The sequence below is a fragment of the Paroedura picta genome, chromosome 3 (assembly GCF_049243985.1).
Source record: "Paroedura picta isolate Pp20150507F chromosome 3, Ppicta_v3.0, whole genome shotgun sequence".
In the NCBI taxonomy this organism is placed as follows: domain Eukaryota; kingdom Metazoa; phylum Chordata; class Lepidosauria; order Squamata; family Gekkonidae; genus Paroedura; species Paroedura picta.
Genome location: NC_135371.1, coordinates 3,788,591 through 3,806,258, shown reverse-complemented (window position 1 = coordinate 3,806,258; position 17,668 = coordinate 3,788,591). Strand labels below are relative to the sequence as shown.

General features: G+C 50.1%; 2 protein-coding genes across 5 annotated transcripts in view; both read right to left on the bottom strand.

The window, feature by feature from the left end:
* The window catches only part of LOC143833908 (uncharacterized), a 75,385-nt gene that overhangs the window by 30,713 nt on the left and 27,004 nt on the right, over positions 1–17,668 (bottom strand).
* Positions 761–15,817, bottom strand: LOC143833923 (uncharacterized). 4 transcript variants are annotated; one of them, XM_077330251.1, is made up of 5 exons: positions 14,242–15,817; positions 12,394–12,577; positions 11,545–11,612; positions 11,224–11,350; positions 761–9,072 (listed from the first exon to the last, which is right to left on the bottom strand). In XM_077330251.1, the coding sequence occupies exons 1-5, from the start codon at positions 14,662–14,664 to the stop codon at positions 7,199–7,201; spliced, it is 2,676 nt and encodes an 891-aa protein (XP_077186366.1). In that variant the 5' UTR covers positions 14,665–15,817; the 3' UTR covers positions 761–7,198. The 4 variants fall into 4 exon arrangements, with proteins under 4 accessions (XP_077186366.1, XP_077186365.1, XP_077186367.1 ...); XM_077330250.1 differs by having other exon boundaries at positions 761–9,075; positions 14,242–15,816; XM_077330252.1 differs by lacking the exon at positions 14,242–15,817 and adding an exon at positions 9,985–10,054 and having other exon boundaries at positions 761–9,075; positions 12,394–12,552.

The following is a 17,668-nucleotide window of genomic DNA, read 5'->3' as shown; positions in this document are numbered from 1 at the left end:
AGAACAGTTCTCTTGGAGCTCCCTCAGCACCCGCCCCCACCTCACATGGTGTCTGTTGTGGGAGAGGAAGGAAAAGGTGCATCTAAGCTGCTTTGAGGTCCCATCTGGTGGGGAAAAGCAGGGCATTCAAAAAGCAGCTCTTCTTCTACACGGATGTTTCTCCCTTCTATGGATTCTCCGAAGGACACGGAAATCTGGTCTGTGCCTCAAGCTCTTGCCACCAACGGATTATTTAGGAGGTTCCTCCCTTGTGGGGACTCCTCCGGGATTCCACATCTGTAATTACAGAGCTCATCTGCAATTTCTTCCTGTGAGATCCATTGGAGGGCTTGAAATGTGGCTGAAGTTCCTTCCGCCAGCCAAGAACTTTTACCATTTCTTCCTAGTTAGGGTTTATTTTCTGGGGAGATGCAAACATTCTGCAAGAGTTCTTAGAGGAGGAATGCTTTCTGGAGTCTGTTGTCTTTCAGAAAGAGTGAAATAAGAGGAAAACTCTCTTCATGCACTAAGCAGTTCCATAGTTTCTCTTCTGTGTGTTCTTAGACGCTGCTGAAGAGTTCCATGCTGGCCCTTCTATCTATACCAGGGGTAGTCAAACTGCGGCCCTCCAGATGTCTGGGAATTGTAGTCCATGAACATCTGGAGGGCTGCAGTTTGACTACCCCTGATCTCTACCATCTCTACGCTGGCCCTTCAAAAGGATTTCCCTCCGTCTGGGCTCTCTAATGCTCTAAAAGAATGCTCTTTCCACACAACGAGCTCTCAGAGTACCTTTATTGGCATAACAATGATTTTAAAAATGTAAAATGGTACAGCCAAACAGCGCAACCAAACGACATTCACAATCCCCAGCAACACGCAAATGTTACAAGGTGGCCATATCGCGATCCGCGGTCCACAGTGGGCTCACAGAGGTCCGCTCTTAGTCGGAACGGGGTTCAGATTTAAGCAATTCAACCTTTGTATTGTTAACAATACCTTGGCTACTTCTCGGACCATCTCCGGATCACTTTCACCCCGGATTTCATGCATGGTGTCCTTCTCGTCTACACGAGGACATTTCTCTTTTCTCCAGTATTTAGCTAGTGATTTTTGCAACTGGAGAAATCTAGGGCACCCCATCAATAGGTGATATAAAGTGTCAGGTACACCACAGCCTCTTGTGGCCAGACTGGTAAGGCAGCAGACATGCAGTCGGAAAGCTCTTGGGGGTAAACGGTAATGACTGGGGAAGGCACTGGCAAGGCTACCCTGTATTGAGTCTGCCATGAAAACGCTGGAGGGCGTCACCCCAAGGGTCCCGGACATGACCCGGTGCTTGCACAGGGGATACCTTGACCTTTACACCACAGCCCATGAAGACACAACCAGTCCAATGCCCTGCAGTTCCCCTAGGATCTTCTTATTTGCAGCCTCCCAAAAAAAAGGGGTAGCCTAGGAGATTGAAGGAGTTTGGTGCTGCATGAAAGTGTATTTTGACCCAGTATCTAAATATGTTTACCAAGGCTCTAGTTTCAAGAGTTTGTTAGCCAAGCTCTGCTACAAGGGTGACATTTGCCACACAATTTGGTACATTCAGCAGTTTTCTAAAAAACGACTGTTGGCTTTCTAACTTACTGTTGAATGCAGCAATCCATATAGGAAAAATTGTGGAATGATTTTGGCTTTATACATTCTTAGGCAGCTAGGATATTTTTGTTTCCCTTCTGGTGGAAGAACTTTACTGGCAACGCTATTTGTCCCTTAACGGCTTTCAAGACTTTTTCTCTATGGTTTACCCGTTTACTATTAAAGCTTAGAATAGTCCCTAAATATTTGAAGTGGTTTGCCTGTTGTATTTGTTGCCAGTGGTACCTATAGCGGGTTTTAGCAAAAACTAAAATCTTACTTTTATCATAGTTTATTATGAGCTTATTTTCAAGACAGTAACCAATAAATGTTCTTAAATATCGAAGCAGGCCCACTCGTGTTCTTGATAAGATTACTGTATCATCCACATATAGCAGTAATGGCGTTGGCCTTTTCCCTACAAGAGGGGGTGTCCATTTACTTCTTTAAAGTGACCAGCTTAACTTGCTTAACTCCAAAATTTATGGGTATTTCTGCCGTGAGTTTCCCATCTATTGTATATTTGACAAACGTTATTGCTATAGAGATTCTTAATCAAAAAGAGTAAAATTTGGTCCATTTTAAATTTTCTCAGTAATATTGTCAAGCGTTGACCGGTCCCCGGTGATAAAAAGCTTGGGGCCCACTGATTTATGGGATGCTAGGGGGTTTACCCCCTTCAAGGATCGCTGCCTTGTTGTGGCAAGGGGGCTCGCGTAGTTCAGTGAAGCTATGAGCTATACCGTGCAGGGCCACCCAAGACGGACAGGTCATAGCTGAGAGCTCTGACAAAAGGTGATCCACTGGAGAAGGAAAGGGTAAACCACTCCAGTATCTTTGCCATGAAAACCCTATGGACAGTTCCAAAAGGCAAAACGATATGACGCCGGAAGATGAGCCCCTCAGGTCGGAAGGTGTCCAATATGCTACTGGGGATGAGCTGACGGCTAGTACGAGTAGCGCCAGAATGAATGAAGCGGCTGGGCCAAAGCCGAAAGGACGCTCAGTTGTGGAAGTAACCGGTGGCGAAAAGACAGTCCGATGCTGTGAACATTTTTATTCCATAGGAACCTGGAATGTCAGATCCATGAATCAAGGCAAGCTGGACGTGGTCAAACAAGAAATGACAAGACTGAACATCGACATTTTAGGAATCAGTGAACTAAAATGGACAGGAATGGGTGAATTTGATTCAGATGACCATCAGGTATACTACTGTGGACAAGAATCTCGCAGAAGAAATGGAGTAGCCTTCATAATCAATAAGAGAGTAGGAAAAGCAGTCTTGGGATACAATCCCCAAAATGACAGAATGTTCTCAGTTCGAATCCAAGGCAAACCATTCAACATCACAGTGATCCAGGTCTATGCCCCAACCACTGCTGCTGAAGAGGATGAAGTTGATCAGTTCTATGAAGCCCTACAACACCTTCTAGAAGCAACGCCAAAAAATGATGTGCTTATCATCATGGGGGATTGGAATGCTAGAGTAGGAAGCCAAAAGATAACCGGGATAACAGGCAAGTTTGGCCTTGGAGCACAAAATGAAGCAGGGCACAGGCTGGTAGAGTTTTGTCAAGAGAATACAATGGTCATAGCAAACACTCTTTTCCAACAACCCAAGAGACGACTCTACAAATGGACATCACCAGACGGTCAACACAGAAATCAGATTGACTATGTGCTCTGCAGCCAAAGATGGAAAAGTTCTATACAGTCAATAAAAACAAGACCAGGAGCTGATTGTGGTTCAGATCATGAGCTTCTTGTTGCAAAATTTAGGCTTAAATTGAAGAAAGTAGGGAAAAGCACTAGGCCACTCAGGTATGAACTAAATCATATCCCTGACGAATATACAGTAGAGGTGACAAATAGATTTAAGGAATTAGATCTGATAGACAGAGTGCCTGAAGAACTATGGACGGAGGTTTGCGACATTGTACAAGAGGTAGCAACTAAAACCATCCCAAAGAAAAAGAAATGCAAGAAATCAAAATGGCTGTCTGAGGAAGCTTTACAAATAGCTAAGGAGAGAAGGGAAGTGAAAGGCAAGGGAGAAAGAGAAAGATACACCCAATTGAATGCAGAATTCCAGAGAAAAGCTAGAAGAGAAGAATGCCCTCTTAAATGAACAGTACAAACAAATAGAAGAAAACAATAGAATGGGGAGGACCAGAGATCTTTTCAAGAAAATTGGAGATATGAAGAGAACGTTTCATGCAAAGATGGGTATGATAAGGGACCAAAATGGTAGGGACCTCACAGAAGCAGAACAGATTAAACAAAGGTGGCAAAATTATACAGAAGAACTATACAAGAGCGAGCTTAACATCCCTGATGACCACAATGGGGTAGTTACTGACCTGGAGCCAGACATCCTGGAATGTGAAGTCAAACGGGCCTTAGGAAGTCTGAGCAACAATAAAGCTAGTGGTGGTGACAGCATTCCAGTTGAACTATTCAAAATCTTAAAGGACGATGCAGTAAAAGTGCTACACTCAATAAGCCAGCAAATTTGGAAAACTCAACAATGGCCACAGGATTGGAAAAGGTCAGTTTACATTCCAATCCCAAAGAAGGGCAATGCCAAAGAATGTTCAAACTACCGCACCATTGCACTCATTTCTCATGCTAGCAAAGTTATGCTCAAAATCCTACAAGCTAAGCTCCAGCAATATGTGGACCGAGAACTTCCAGAAGTACAGGCAGGATTTCGAAGAGGTAGAGGAACTAGTGATCAAATTGCCAACATACGCTGGATCATGGAGAAAGCTAGGGAGTTCCAGAAGAACATCTACTTCTGCTTCATTGACTATGCTAAAGCCTTTGATTGTGTGGAGCGCAACAAATTGTGGCAAGTTCTTAAAGAGATGGGAATACCAGAGCATCTTATTTGTCTCTTGAGAAATTTATATGCAGGTCAAGAAGCAACAGGGAGAACTGAACATGGAATCACTGATTGGTTCAAAATTGAGAAAGGAGTTTGGCAAGGCTGTATACTGTCGCCTTGCCTATTTAACTTGTATGCAGAGCACATCATGAGAAAGGCGGGATTAGAGGAGTCACAAATTGGGATCAAGATTGCAGGGAGAAATATCAACAACCTCAGATATGCAGATGATACCACTCTAATGGCAGAAAGTGAAGAAGAACTAAAGAGCCTGTTGATGTGGGTGAAGGAGGAGAATGCAAAAGTTGGCTTGAAACTCAACATCAAGAAAACAAAGATCATGGCATCTGGCCCTCTCAATTCCTGGCAAATAGATGGGGAAGAAATGGAGATAGTGAGAGATTTTATTTTCCTGGGCTCCAAGATCACTGCAGATGGGGACTGCAGCAAAGAAATTAAAAGACGCTTGCTCCTGGGGAGGAAAGCTATAGCAAATCTAGACAGCATCCTAAAAAGCAGAGACATCACCCTGCCAACAAAAGTGCGTTTAGTCAAGGCTATGGTCTTCCCAGTTGCAATGTATGGCTGAGAAAGTTGGACCATAAGGAAGGCCGAGCGTCAAAGAATTGAGGCTTTTGAACTCTGGTGCTGGAGAAGACTCTTGCGAGTCCCTTGGACTGCAAGGAGAACAAACCGGTCAGTCTTAGAGGAGATCAGCCCTGACTGCTCTTTAGAAGGCCAGATCCTGAAGATGAAACTCAAATACTTTGGCCACCTCATGAGAAGGAAGGACTCCCTGCAGAAGAGCCTAATGCTGGGAGCGATCGAGGGCAAAAGAAGAAGGGAACGACAGAGAAAGAGGTGGATGGATGGAGTCCCTTAAGCAGTAGATGCAAACTTAAATGGACTCCGGGGAATGGTAGAGGACAGGAAGGCCTGGAGGATCATTGTCCATGGGGTCGCAATGGGTCGGACACGACTTCGCACCTAACAACAACAAGTGGAAGAATGGAATCTGGAATATTTTGCCCCCATGCTGAGTTTCAGGGGGAGTGAGGGGGCTGTGAAATGATGTGAGAGTTGGTCAATGATATATCAGTCTTAGCAACAATTCAGAGATGCATGGTTCATTACACTTTCAACCTCAGATATGCAGATGATACCACTCTAATGGCAGAAAGTGAAGAAGAACTAAAGAGCCTGTTGATGTGGGTGAAGGAGGAGAATGCAAAAGTTGGCTTGAAACTCAACATCAAGAAAACAAAGATCATGGCATCTGGCCCTCTCAATTCCTGGCAAATAGATGGGGAAGAAATGGAGATAGTGAGAGATTTTATTTTCCTGGGCTCCAAGATCACTGCAGATGGGGACTGCAGCAAAGAAATTAAAAGACGCTTGCTCCTGGGGAGGAAAGCTATAGCAAATCTAGACAGCATCCTAAAAAGCAGAAGAGCCTAATGCTGGGAGCGATCGAGGGCAAAAGAAGAAGGGAACGACAGAGAAAGAGGTGGATGGATGGAGTCCCTTAAGCAGTAGATGCAAACTTAAATGGACTCCGGGGAATGGTAGAGGACAGGAAGGCCTGGAGGATCATTGTCCATGGGGTCGCAATGGGTCGGACACGACTTTGCACATAACAACAACAAAGGGTTTTTTAATAATTTCAGAATCTTATCTGCTTCTGCTTTGTGAGGGCGATCTGGCTGCGACATCTGTCACCCCATTGATCGCAAGGGTAGATTCAGCTGACCTGGCTTGCTAGGCGGGTGTCTCCTACCTCCCTAACGCTCCATGTGTGTCCCTCCTGAAGCTGCCGCTTGGTGGAACAGGACGACCATCCCAGATAGAAGGAGCGTACCGTTCTTCGGTCAAGGGAATACGATAGCTGCGCTCCCCAGCTAGAACCTCCAAACAAGCTCAACGAGCTCCCAAAATGTTTCTTCCATGTTAGTCTCTACTCTGGTTCGGCCTCCCATGGAGTCCTGTGTTCAGTTTTGGGCACCGCAGTTGAAGAGGGATGTTGACAAACTGGAGGGGGTCCAGAGGAGGGCAACTAAGATGGTGAGGGCTTTGGAGACCAAGACGTAGGAGGAAAGGTTGGGGGAGCTTGGTCTGTTTAGCCTGGAGAGGAGACGACTGAGAGGGGATCTGATAACCATCTTCAAGTATTTAAAAGGCTGCCATGTGGAGGATGGAGCAGAGTTGTTCTCTCTTGCCCCGGAGGGACGGACCAGAAGTTCCTGACAGTCAGAGCGGTTTCTCAGTGGAACAGGATTCCTCTGGAGGTGGTGGGCTCTCCATCTTTGCAAACACAGGCTGGAAACCCATCTGATGGAGTGGCTGATTTTGTGAAGGTTCACGGGGGTAGCAGGATCTAGTGAATGAGCGATACTGTTGTGATTGTCCTGCATAGTACAGAGGGTTGTACTAGATGTCCCAAGAGGTATCAACTCTATTATTCTATGAATCTATAGTCCTTAGGCTCTGCTGAAGATGGCGATCGAAGCTGAATCTCTCTCCAGGGTTAGGGTTAGGGTTAGGATTCAAATGGCTTCTCCCTTGTATAGGTTTTCAATGGAGTTGAAGACGATTACTCTGATAGAATCTATTTCCACACTGTGAGCGTTCAAAAGGCTTCTTCACTGTGTAAGTTCTCTGAGACTGAAATTCTGAATAACCTTTTTTCCAGGCACCAAATATTTAATAGACTTTTCCCGTGTGGGTTTTCAGGTGGCACTTAAGATAGCGGCTGTGAATGAATCTCTTTCCACACTCTGAGCATTCGAAAGGCTTCTCCCCTGTGTGGCTTCTCAGATGGGACTGAAGACCATAGTTCTGACGGAATCTCTTTCCACACTCTGAGCATTCAAAAGGCTTCTCCCCTGTGTGGGTTTTCCGGTGGCGCTGAAGATGGCTGCTGCTAGTGAACCTCTTTCCACACTCTGAGCATTCAAAAGGCTTCTCCCCTTTGTGCATTTTCAGATGGTATTGAAGATTGCTGCTCTGACGGAATCTCTTTCCACACTCTGAGCATTCAAAAGGCTTCTCCCCTGCGTGGCTTCTCAGATGGTTCTGAAGACCATAGTTCTGACGGAATCTCTTTCCACACTCTGAGCATTCAAAAGGCTTCTCTCCTGTGTGGGTTTTCCGGTGGCGCTGAAGATGGCTGCTGCTAGTGAATCTCTTTCCACACTCTGAGCATTCAAAAGGCTTCTCCCCGGTGTGGGTTTTCAGATGGTACTGAAGACTGAAGCAGTGAATGAATCTCTTTCCACACTCTGAGCATTCAAAAGGCTTCTCCCCTGTGTGGATTTTTAGATGGCGTTGAAGACAGATGCTGTAAGTGAATCTCTTTCCACACTCTGAGCATTCAAAAGGCTTCTCCCCTGTGTGTGTTTTCATATGGTACTGAAGATTGCTCCACCGAGGAAATCTCTTTCCACACTCTGAGCATTCAAAAGGCTTCTCCCCTGCATGGCTTCTCAGATGGTACTGAAGACCATTGTTTTGATGGAATCTCTTTCCACACTCTGAGCATTCAAAAGGCTTCTCCCCTGTGTGGGTATTGAGGTGGTGCTGAAGATCGCTGCTGCTAGTGAATCTCTTTCCACACTCTGAGCATTCAAAAGGCTTCTCCCCTGTGTGGGTTTTCAGGTGGCGCTGAAGATCGCTGCTGCTAGTGAATCTCTTTCCACACTCTGAGCATTCAAAAGGCTTCTCCCCTGTGTGGGATTTCAGATGTTGTTGAAGATTGCTGCTGCTAGTGAATCTCTTTCCACACTCTGAGCATTCAAAAGGCTTCTCCTCTGTGTGGGTTCTCAGATGGTACTGAAGACCATAACTCTGACAGAATCTCTTTCCACACTCTGAGCATTCAAAAGGCTTCTCACCTCTATGAGTTTTCAGATGTTGTTGAAGACTGCTGCTCTGATAGAATCTCCTTCCACACTCTGCGCATTCAAAAGGCTTCTCCCCTGTGTGGGTTTTCAGGTGGCGCTGAAGATGGCTGTTGCGAGTGAATCTCTTTCCACACTCTGAGCATTGAAAAGGCTTCTCCCCGGTGTGGGTTTTCAGATGGTCCCGAAGACTGCTGCACCGACTGAATTTCTTTCCACACTCTGAGCATTCAAAAGGCTTCTCCCCTGTATGGGTTTTCAGATGTTGTTGAAGACTGCTGCTCTGATGGAATCTCCTTCCACACTCCGAGCATTCAAAAGGCTTCTCCCCTGTGTGGGTTTTCCGATGGTATTGAAGAGCGCTGTTTTGACATAATCTGTTTTCACACTGTGTACTTTTAAAAGTTTTCTTCCCATTGTGTTTTATTTGGTTTACAAGAAGCTGTGATCTATTTCTGATGTACTTTATACTTTGAATCGGTTTATTTGAATTCATTATACTGTGCTTTGGAAAATGTACATTAAATTTTCTCATACTTTGCTTCTCACCCATAGGGACACCTGTCTTTGCCTTAGGCCTGTCTTGGATCCTGACGTTTTCTTTTAAGTCTTCAATGTTATTTCTTCCTGTCATTTGCTGATGGAGTTCCTCACCCTCTCTGTTCCCCTGATCCTCCACTGCTGGAATAAACAGAGAGATCCTGTTAGCACCCAAGGGGGCTGGCCAGGTCCAAAGGCATCTATGTGGCTGTATCAGGAAAGAACTGATGGCCCTTCGGCCTCATCCACCTTGGCTGACCTTAAGTACCCCTCCACCTTTCCCAAAACTGCTAGCATTTAAGACTCCCTCACTCCCTCAAGCGCCACACCTGAGGTCTTCCTCTGGAGTTTCTGAGCCTCGAGATCTGAAATGTTGCTCAGAAGGGGAACAGAGATCCCCTATGGCTATTCCTCGCCCCTTCCCTTGACAAGACTGGGAAGAAAGCTCACTCTGAGCCCCTTCCTTTGGGAATGAGCTCTGCTCATGGCATTCCCTTGAGGAACTCTGCAGCCTTCCCTTGGGTGCAATGCCACTCTCCTTCCCCACCACAGCCTCTCTGGAACATCTCGGCTCCTTTGCAGAAAGAGAGGGAGGGTGTGGGGGGGGGGGAGAAGGAACGGCACAGGGCCTGAGCGAACTCCCTCTGTGCCTGCAACAAAATTCTGAAGATTTGTAAATCAGGGAAAGACTTCACCTTTGTCAGAATCATTCACTTCAAACTGGTCTGTTCCTATTTCCAACACCGCAAAGAAGGGGCTATTTTTAGTTATCAGCATTTGTTCCTCTCTAATCTCCAAGGTGTGTCTTAAACGTAAGTAAAGAATATTGATTAAAGTCAGGATAATTATTTATTGGGTGCGTTAATAGGAACCAAGTCCAAGGACAGCTGTGAGCAGGTAGGTGTTTTAGTGGCAAATTTCTGGTTCTGCCGTTTCTGCCTGGAATCTCCCTGGAATCTCAGGGGCTTTACGCACCGGGATCTTTGTAGCAAATTGGTGACTGAATGAAAAATCGCCATTTAAAATAGTGGAATTCGTCGTTATGCATACCTGCCTTTGTAGTGGAATCCAGTTGCGTTTTGTAGCGTTTCCCACAGGCTTCCGGTCTCGGCAGAAATCGCTAGAAAGGAAGCGATATTGCCAAGCTTGTCCCGCCCCTGGCCGTCAAGCAGCCAATGGGCAGCCGTTAGCATGCTCCCAAACAGCCCCTTTCCCTTTAAGAAAGGTTTAAAAAAAAAAAAAAACAAACCCATTGCAACGAATCTGTGTTAATTCGTTGCAACGGAGAGACCCATCCAGCTGCCTAGTGTGTTTGAGCTATCGTTTGATCGTTGCCACGCTCCCTCCGAGTGAAAAAAAAAAAATCCCCCCCCCCCTCTCACGGGCCCGATTTTCGGCTGAATTAATGTGTAAAAAATAAAGGGAAAATACATCAGCAAACGGGCTTCTCTGTTCTTTGTGCTTAGTGACTGAAGGGGAGGGACTGAAGCCGGGGAAGCCTCTAAACTGAAAGAGGCTCGCTGGTGCGTTTATCCCCGCTTGCTCGGAGAAAAAAAAAATGGCGATCGCTTCGCCAGAAGATCAGAGAAGAGAGCCAAGGGGAGGGACTTTGTAGAAACCGCAACAATGTTAACGCACAGGTCTTTTTCGCTAGTGTTGCAGATTGGTTGCAGGAGTGTATCGCTTTCCGGAGGGTGAATCCACTTTTGGGGATTTCCCTGAAAGCGCTACAAGGAAGCGCTTTTTGCAGATTGGTTTCAGGTGTGTGGCAGATTGTTGACGACATTGTGCATAACAGCAAATCAGTAGCGTTTTCAATTGGCAACCATTGTGCTATTTTGAAGGCGTGCAAAAAGCCCCTCAGTGAAAAAGGTGGACTGTAAATAAATGACAATAAATTACCAATTAAAAGGGATCCCTTCCCAGTCACAGGCAGTGTGGACGTTGGGGATCCCCAAGACGGTGGAAGGCTGCGTGGTAAACGCTGGCAACAGTGAAGTAAGGATCTGGTCCCTTCCACAATCTCGCTTCCTCAGTCCAGCATCAGATCTCGAGGGTCTCCGGCAGGGGCCTTTCCCTTCAACGCCTACCCGACCCTTTTAACTGGAGAAGCTGGGGATTGAACCTGCGGCCTTCTGCATGCCAGGAACAGGCACTGCCAGGGAGCAGGAGCCCCTCCACAAGTTATAAGACCATCCTCAAAATGCTGTATTTTTCTTAAATATATTGCTTCGTGTCTCACCACAATGACGGCAATTTGCCCCTTTGACTCCTAGGAAAGGTCCTTACCCAGAAGGGCCACACTCCCACAGTTCTCCAGCATGACTTCCCTGTGCAGAGCTCTCTGGCTCGGATCCAGCAGGGCCCATTCTGCCTCGGAGAAGGAGACGTATACGTCCTCAAAGGTGAAGGGAGGCTGTAAGGAAAAGCAGATTTCCCTGCACACCATGCAGAGATTGCACAAGGGAAGGGAAGGGAAGGCAGAGGATGCCCGGCTTGGCTTGGGCAAAGGGAACGGCATTCAGAGGATCTCTCCCCCGGGCCCCTTGGACAGATGCAGGAGCAAGAGGTCCCTGAGAAAGGAGGCTGGGCCCGGCCTGTCCCTCCTACCTGGCCTGGATGGGATGCAGCCCTTTCCTCATTTTGGAACAGACGACAGCTCAGCGGAACCTCTCTGCCTGTTTGTGAGACAAAGGAAGAAGGAAGGGGGTTGGCTTGTTTGTTCCGCTTCCAAGGTATTTCAGACCAGTGTCTGTTCTGGGGGGAAGGAAAGTGGGGGCTGAAATTGATGTCACATGAAATGTCACCGTCACATTAGTCCCAGACGTGACTGGAGCACATTCTGAAGACTCAAGGAGAATCTGAAGATGTCAGAGTCATGTACCAACAATCTTTTGCCCTGTGTTTTTATCTACCTTTGGTCTTTATACATTTTTGTGTAATTGAATATAGGAGTTAAGGTCGTTGCAGCAATAGCTTGCATAAAGTACACAGAGATTTTAGGTGGACTTCATGAGCCATAAATCTTTTGACTGGGAACAGGTTTTTTCCTTGACCCTGAGTCTCTGGCTGGGCCTGACCAACTTTCATTTTTGGGATTAACACTGGAAGAATAGAATCTGGAGTAATTTGCCCCCAGACTGAGGCTCAGGGGGACTGAGTGGTCTGTGATATGATACAAAAGCAGGCCCACAATTTGTCAGTCTTAGCAACAATTCAGAGGTCCCTTGTTCATTATACTTTCAACAAAGAGATTTTCTTCACCAAGTCTTTTATTGGGAGCTATTGACCGGACTCTCATAATGAGTTTTAAGATTGTCTAAAGGCTTGGAAATTTCACAACGGCGTTTTCATCCAGAGACAACATTAGCAGGCCACCAGATCTGTGGGAAGCCCCTCCCAAAGCCCCTCCCCCAAGCTCCTTTGCCCCAATCACATCCAGGCACGAGGAGTCCTTACCACAGGAGAGGGCATCTTCAGCACACTCCACGGTCTGTGCCCTCTGCCCTTGCTCCAAGCGAGCTCCTTCCTCTTCAGGGAATGTACCTTCTGCCTTCACAGCCTGCACTCTCTGCCCTTCCTCAGAAGGAGCTCCTTCCGCCTCAGAGATTGTCCCTTCTATCTTCAGGGATAGACCCAGCGTCTGAAAAGGCAGAAGGGAGCGGGGTAAGAGATGGAATGGAAGAGACCAAGGAATGGGTCCTGCCCCACACCCAGACTCCATTAGCTGACCTGGTGAGATGTCTAAGGGGGAAGAAATTCGCTTGTAGAAGAGGCTGCTGAAGGAGACTGCTTAAGGCAGTTCTATCTGCTGATGGACAGCCAGCCGATACAGCCCCTGCTGAGTTGGCCAAGTCTCCGGAGGCTGCGACTGGGTGGCTCTGACAGAGCCGTCTGTAGCTCAAGCCCCCCAAGTCGGAGGTCCTGTGGCTGGGAAAGAAGGGTCCAGGGGAGGAAGCGCCTCTCCCCTGCCTAGACAGTGTGCCCTTAAGAACTTTGAATCCCACCAGGAATTCGACGAATCCCTCTCAATAGAGCCCCCGAAGACAAAGTAACCCAATGGGCATTTTTCAATCTGCAACCGACAAAGCTACTAGTGCCCTCCCTGGCACCGGAAGCCCTTGCCACAGTGATCCACGTGACCATCACCTCCAGGCTGGACTACTGCAACTTGCTTTACCTAGGGCTACCCTTGATCCTGACATGAAAATTGCAGCTGGTGCAAAATGCAGCAGCTCTCGGATCCCCTAGTCGAATGATGCTCTGACAGCTGCATGGCCCAATTGATACGTGCAATGGAGCCGTTGTAATGTACATGGCCCTTGTAATGTCAATGGGGAAAGGATATCCCACCTGGAACTAGCTAGAATCTCTTTTGTCCAGTTCCAGCCCTGCCTCCTTACCGAAATCTGTCTATTTGTTCAGCGTAATTTCTGTCCAGCCGCATCTCACTTGCCGTATTGATCCTTATAGTGTTCTCCCCAAACCCTTCCTGGCTAGATGATGATGATGATGATGATGATGCTAGCTGTTCAGTCGTGTCCGACTCTCAGCAACGAGATAACACGGGCCATTAAATAGATTTAGGCAGAGAATCTATGGCCCATTCCTCGGATTCCCAGCCATAGATAAGTTTTCATCTCTCCCGGATATGCTCAGCCTTCTTCCCACCTGAGGATCCCAGCCTTCCTCCTTTCCGGGATCTCCAAACACTCCCCTTGCCTTACTTCCGAGGAGACCGTCTCAGGCTTCAGCTGCAGGGCTTTCCCCAGGGGTTGCCTCTCCTGCTAGAAGCAAGCCTTGCCTCTTCCACACACACACACACACACACACACACACACACCCCGTGTGGCTCAGCCTCTCCAGCAAAGGGCTCTGCAAATCCAACCAGTGAAAAAGGCCTCCTGTCCTCTCTGGGAGCTCCTCCAGCCAGGCTGGCATCAGCCACGCCTTGTGCGGCTCAATGGGTCTCCTCTGGAGTAACTCTGGGAAAGGAGCCTGAAGCTGAGTCCGGCCTCCCAAGGCCTCCACCTCGCAGGAGGATCCAAAACGCACTTGGGGGAGGGGGCTGGGCACGGCGGGATGAGGCTCCTCTTTAAATGGGCTTTCCGTGGCCCCGAGGACAGTAAACGCAGCAGGACCTCCAAGGCTACCACAAAAAAACCCAATTCAAGTGATTCCTCTGTCTGTAATGATGGGATTAATAACACAGTTGTAAAGTAGGCTGTTAAATATCCATTTTGGATGATGAACGCTTGGCCAGATCTCCTTGCTTGAATTAAACCTACCTGGAGAACAGCCACTCACCTGGTCCACCTGCCTCCTCTCCTCCGCCTGGCTCAGGAGGAAGCCTTCGGCCAGGGCCACCGCCTGGGAGCTGCTCTCCGGCCCGCATCCTCTCACCCAGCCCTGCATCTCCTGGGGCAGGAGGGCCAGGAACTGCTCCAGGATCACCCGGTCCAGGATCTGCTGCTTGGTGTGCCTCTCCGGCTCCAGCCAGCGGTTGCAGAGTCCGTGGAGCCGGCTGCAAACCTCTCGGGGCCCCTCGGCCTCCTGGTAGCGGAAGTGCCGGAAGCATCGGCTGTGCACATCTGAGGCCACAGTGGCTGGATGCAGCATCTCTGGCCCAGCCCTTTCCCAGAATTCCACACCACTCCCAGCTAGGACAGGAGAAGGGCCTTGGCTTGCAGTCTGGTCACTCCCAGTTCTTCCTGGGTCCTCTTCTGCCATCTCCTTCCCTTCTCTTGGGCCACCTGAGATTGTGAAGAGACCCCAATATTCCCCAGGCTATGAGGAGAGGCTTCTCATGGGGGGGGGGGGCAGAGAGACAAAGGGCTCTGGGGCAAGAATAAAAAATACACCAGTCAACATCACAATGTTTCAACTGGAGGGGAAGGGGCAGGCAGGGGCCTCTGTGCAGAAGGAGCCCCTGAGATCCGGAGAGGGAGGCAGGCAGGCCTTGGTTGAGCTTTGGCTCAGCCATCTGGAGGCCCAGGGACACTTCCTCGTGTGTTCCCTCTGCCTCCCGCCTGAGCCAGGATGTTAAAGGGAATAAGGACAGCCAATAAGCACAAGACCCCGGAAGGCTGCAGGGCTTCCTCCTCCCAAGGGGAGCCAATCCTGGCAAAGAACATCTCTCGGCTCTTTTGACCGTGTGGAGGAGCTGGGCGGACACAGCAAGGCTCTCCTCCAGGGAAGAGTCCGCCTTCTCCCCTGGCCCCTGTCCCAGCTCCCCCGGAGGGAAGGCCCAGAGTCCAGCTGGGGGGGGGGGAGGAGAGGCCTAAAAGGAACCCTTGAATGCATCTGGGGGCTCCTGAGCCTGGCAATGGGGGAGGGGGTAGAGGAGCCAAATGTGGGGCTTTGGGGCAGCCGAGCAGGGGGAGCAGCCTCCATTGGGCCCCTCTGAGCCTCTTTGGGGCCCCCCAACGCCCAGAAGGCAGCTCTGTGCTCTGCTGCCTCCCCCTTGGCCGCCCCTGAACCCAGGCCTGCTCCCCATTGCACTGCGGGCAGGGTGTGTGTGTGTGTCCCTCCCTTGCCTGCCCTCCTTCCCCCCAAATAACCCGGGCAGGAGGGGGAACTGGGCCTCGGGGTGGGGCTGCCTCTGCCCAGCGAGCTGAGGGTTCAGGAAGAGCTGCGTTTTGCTGCCCCGTTTTTCAGGGCCTGAAGGAGCCGCGAGGCATCCTTCTCCAACCACGGGGCGGGGGGAGGGGGAGCGCCCGTTGTCTCGCCTGCACCTGCCCCCAACAACCACCCTGCGAGGCAGGCCAGGCGAAGACAGGGGTCTCCCCCCCCCAGGGCCTCCGCGCCCCCCGCCCGCAGCTACGGACTTGCCTGGAAGCCCCGCCCGGTCCGGACTCCTCGGCGCCTCTGGGGGACCGGAGCTCCCCCTCATCCGGTTTGGCCGCCGGGAATGAGGTCTTCCCACCCCCGCCCAGCAGAAGAGCCGCTCTGGCCAGACCCTCCCTCCCCTTAACCCTCTCAAGGCCGGACCCACCTGCAGGGCCGGAGGCTGCGGCTCAATGGGGCTCCTCGGGAGCCATTAAGGCCAGCTGCAGACCGGCCTCCTGGGGCCGCGGGGAGCGGGGCCACCTTCAGTCCTCCTAGGCGGTGCCTTTGCTCCCAGGATCTCCCGGCCGGGCCTGGAGGTCTCCCGGAATGGCAGCTCGTCTCCGCCCGCCCCGGCCAGTCCCCCTGGAGGAAAACGGGCTCCTCCGGGAAGGTGGCCTCGGGGGCATTCCCGGCCTCCGTGCTCCATCGCCCTCCAGCGCAGACCTCCCGGCATTTCGCGGCCAGGAGTTGGCGACCTTCCTTCGGACTGAGGGCAGCCGGCCAGGAGCGAGAAGCTTTGATCTTTCCCGGCAGAGGCGCGCGGAGAGGCCCCCAAAGGGTCCGCCTGCGAAGCCTTTCCCTCCCGCTGCCTCCCTGGCGCCCCACCTTCTCCCTCCCGCAACTCATGACCAAGCCCCCTCCCCACCCACGCCCAGAAACCCCCGAAGGGGTGCCGGGAAGGGCTGGGCCTCTCTGCAAGCCCCCAAGGCAGCGCCGCCCGGCCGGCTCACCTCCGCCCCAGCGAGGGCGACTCTGCAGCACAGACCACCCGGGAGGGCCAAGCAGAGGAGGAGCCTTCGGAGGACCCGCAGGGGACTCCTGGGGGGGGGGATACTCTGGTCCTCTTTCCAGGATTATTTAAGAACCCTTTCAAAGGCAGCTATTTGGGGGGGGCTATCCCCGAAAGGCCCGGCTGCCCTCTGCCAATGGCTGATTTGGGGTTCCCACCCAGAGCGAAGCCCCAACTCCGGCTGCAGGGAGTCTGAGCTTCTGGATACTGTGGGTCAAGGGAGGTCAGATTAATCTAATTGGATTAGGCCTTTTGGATGATGGAAGCCATGTGGCAGATGGCCTATTCCAGGGGTAGCCAACCTGCGGTCCTCCAGATGTCCTTGGACTACAATTCCCATGTGTCCCTGCCAGCATTGCGCCATGGACATCTGGAGGACCACAGGTTGACTACCCCTGCCAGTTGAAATGCTGAGACAAGTGTTCAACGCAACACAGACGTTTTTAGATCACTTTACTTAGGTGTCTCAGTAGCAGACTCACCTGACTGCAGGAGTTCTTCTGAGGGACATAGCTCCTATTTCTCTGCACTCCAGCTAAAAGCTGCCTGGCTGGACAGAACGTGGCCCCAAAGCGTTCTCCGGTTACTGAAGTCGACCTCCTCGCTTTGGGTCTGGCCATCCTGTTCTACTGCTGCTCCTGGCCTTCTGGGATGTCATATTGTTGAGGGTCAGGCCTTTGTGGACTATGGATTCAAAATCCTCGTGCTTGTGAGTTTGGAGCATTAGAGATACCTGTGTTATATACTTTGACTAGCATCAAAGCCCATTATAAAATGGCCTTTGAAAGGGGGCCAAGGGGTCAGGGGAAGCCCCCCCCCCCGTACCATTTCTTCCTAGTTAGGGTTTATTTTCTGGGGAGATGCAAACATTCTGCAAGAGTTTGTAGAGGAGGAATGCTTTACGGAGTCTGTTGTCTTTCAGAAAGAGTGAAATAAGAGGAAAACTCTCTTCATGCACTAAGCAGTTCCATAGTTTCTCCGTCTCTCTGTGTGTTCTTAGACGCTGCCGAAGAGTTCCATGCTGGCCCTTCTATCTCTACCATCTCTACGCTGGCCCTTCAAAAGGATTTCTTTCCGTCTGGGCTCTCTAATGCTCTAAAAGAATGCTCTTTCCAC

Bases quoted from the DNA above. Each gene is read 5' to 3' on its own strand.
- LOC143833923 (XM_077330250.1), bottom strand. From the start codon at position 14,664: ATGGCAGAAGAGGACCCAGGAAGAACTGGGAGTGACCAGACTGCAAGC. The intron at 12,578-14,241 runs GTGAGTGGCTGT...CTGCCTTTTCAG, and splicing joins AGAGGAGGCAGGTGGACCAG to ACGCTGGGTCTATCCCTGAA. The intron at 11,351-11,544 runs GTAGGAGGGACA...TTTTCCTTACAG, and splicing joins CTGCATCCCATCCAGGCCAG to CCTCCCTTCACCTTTGAGGA.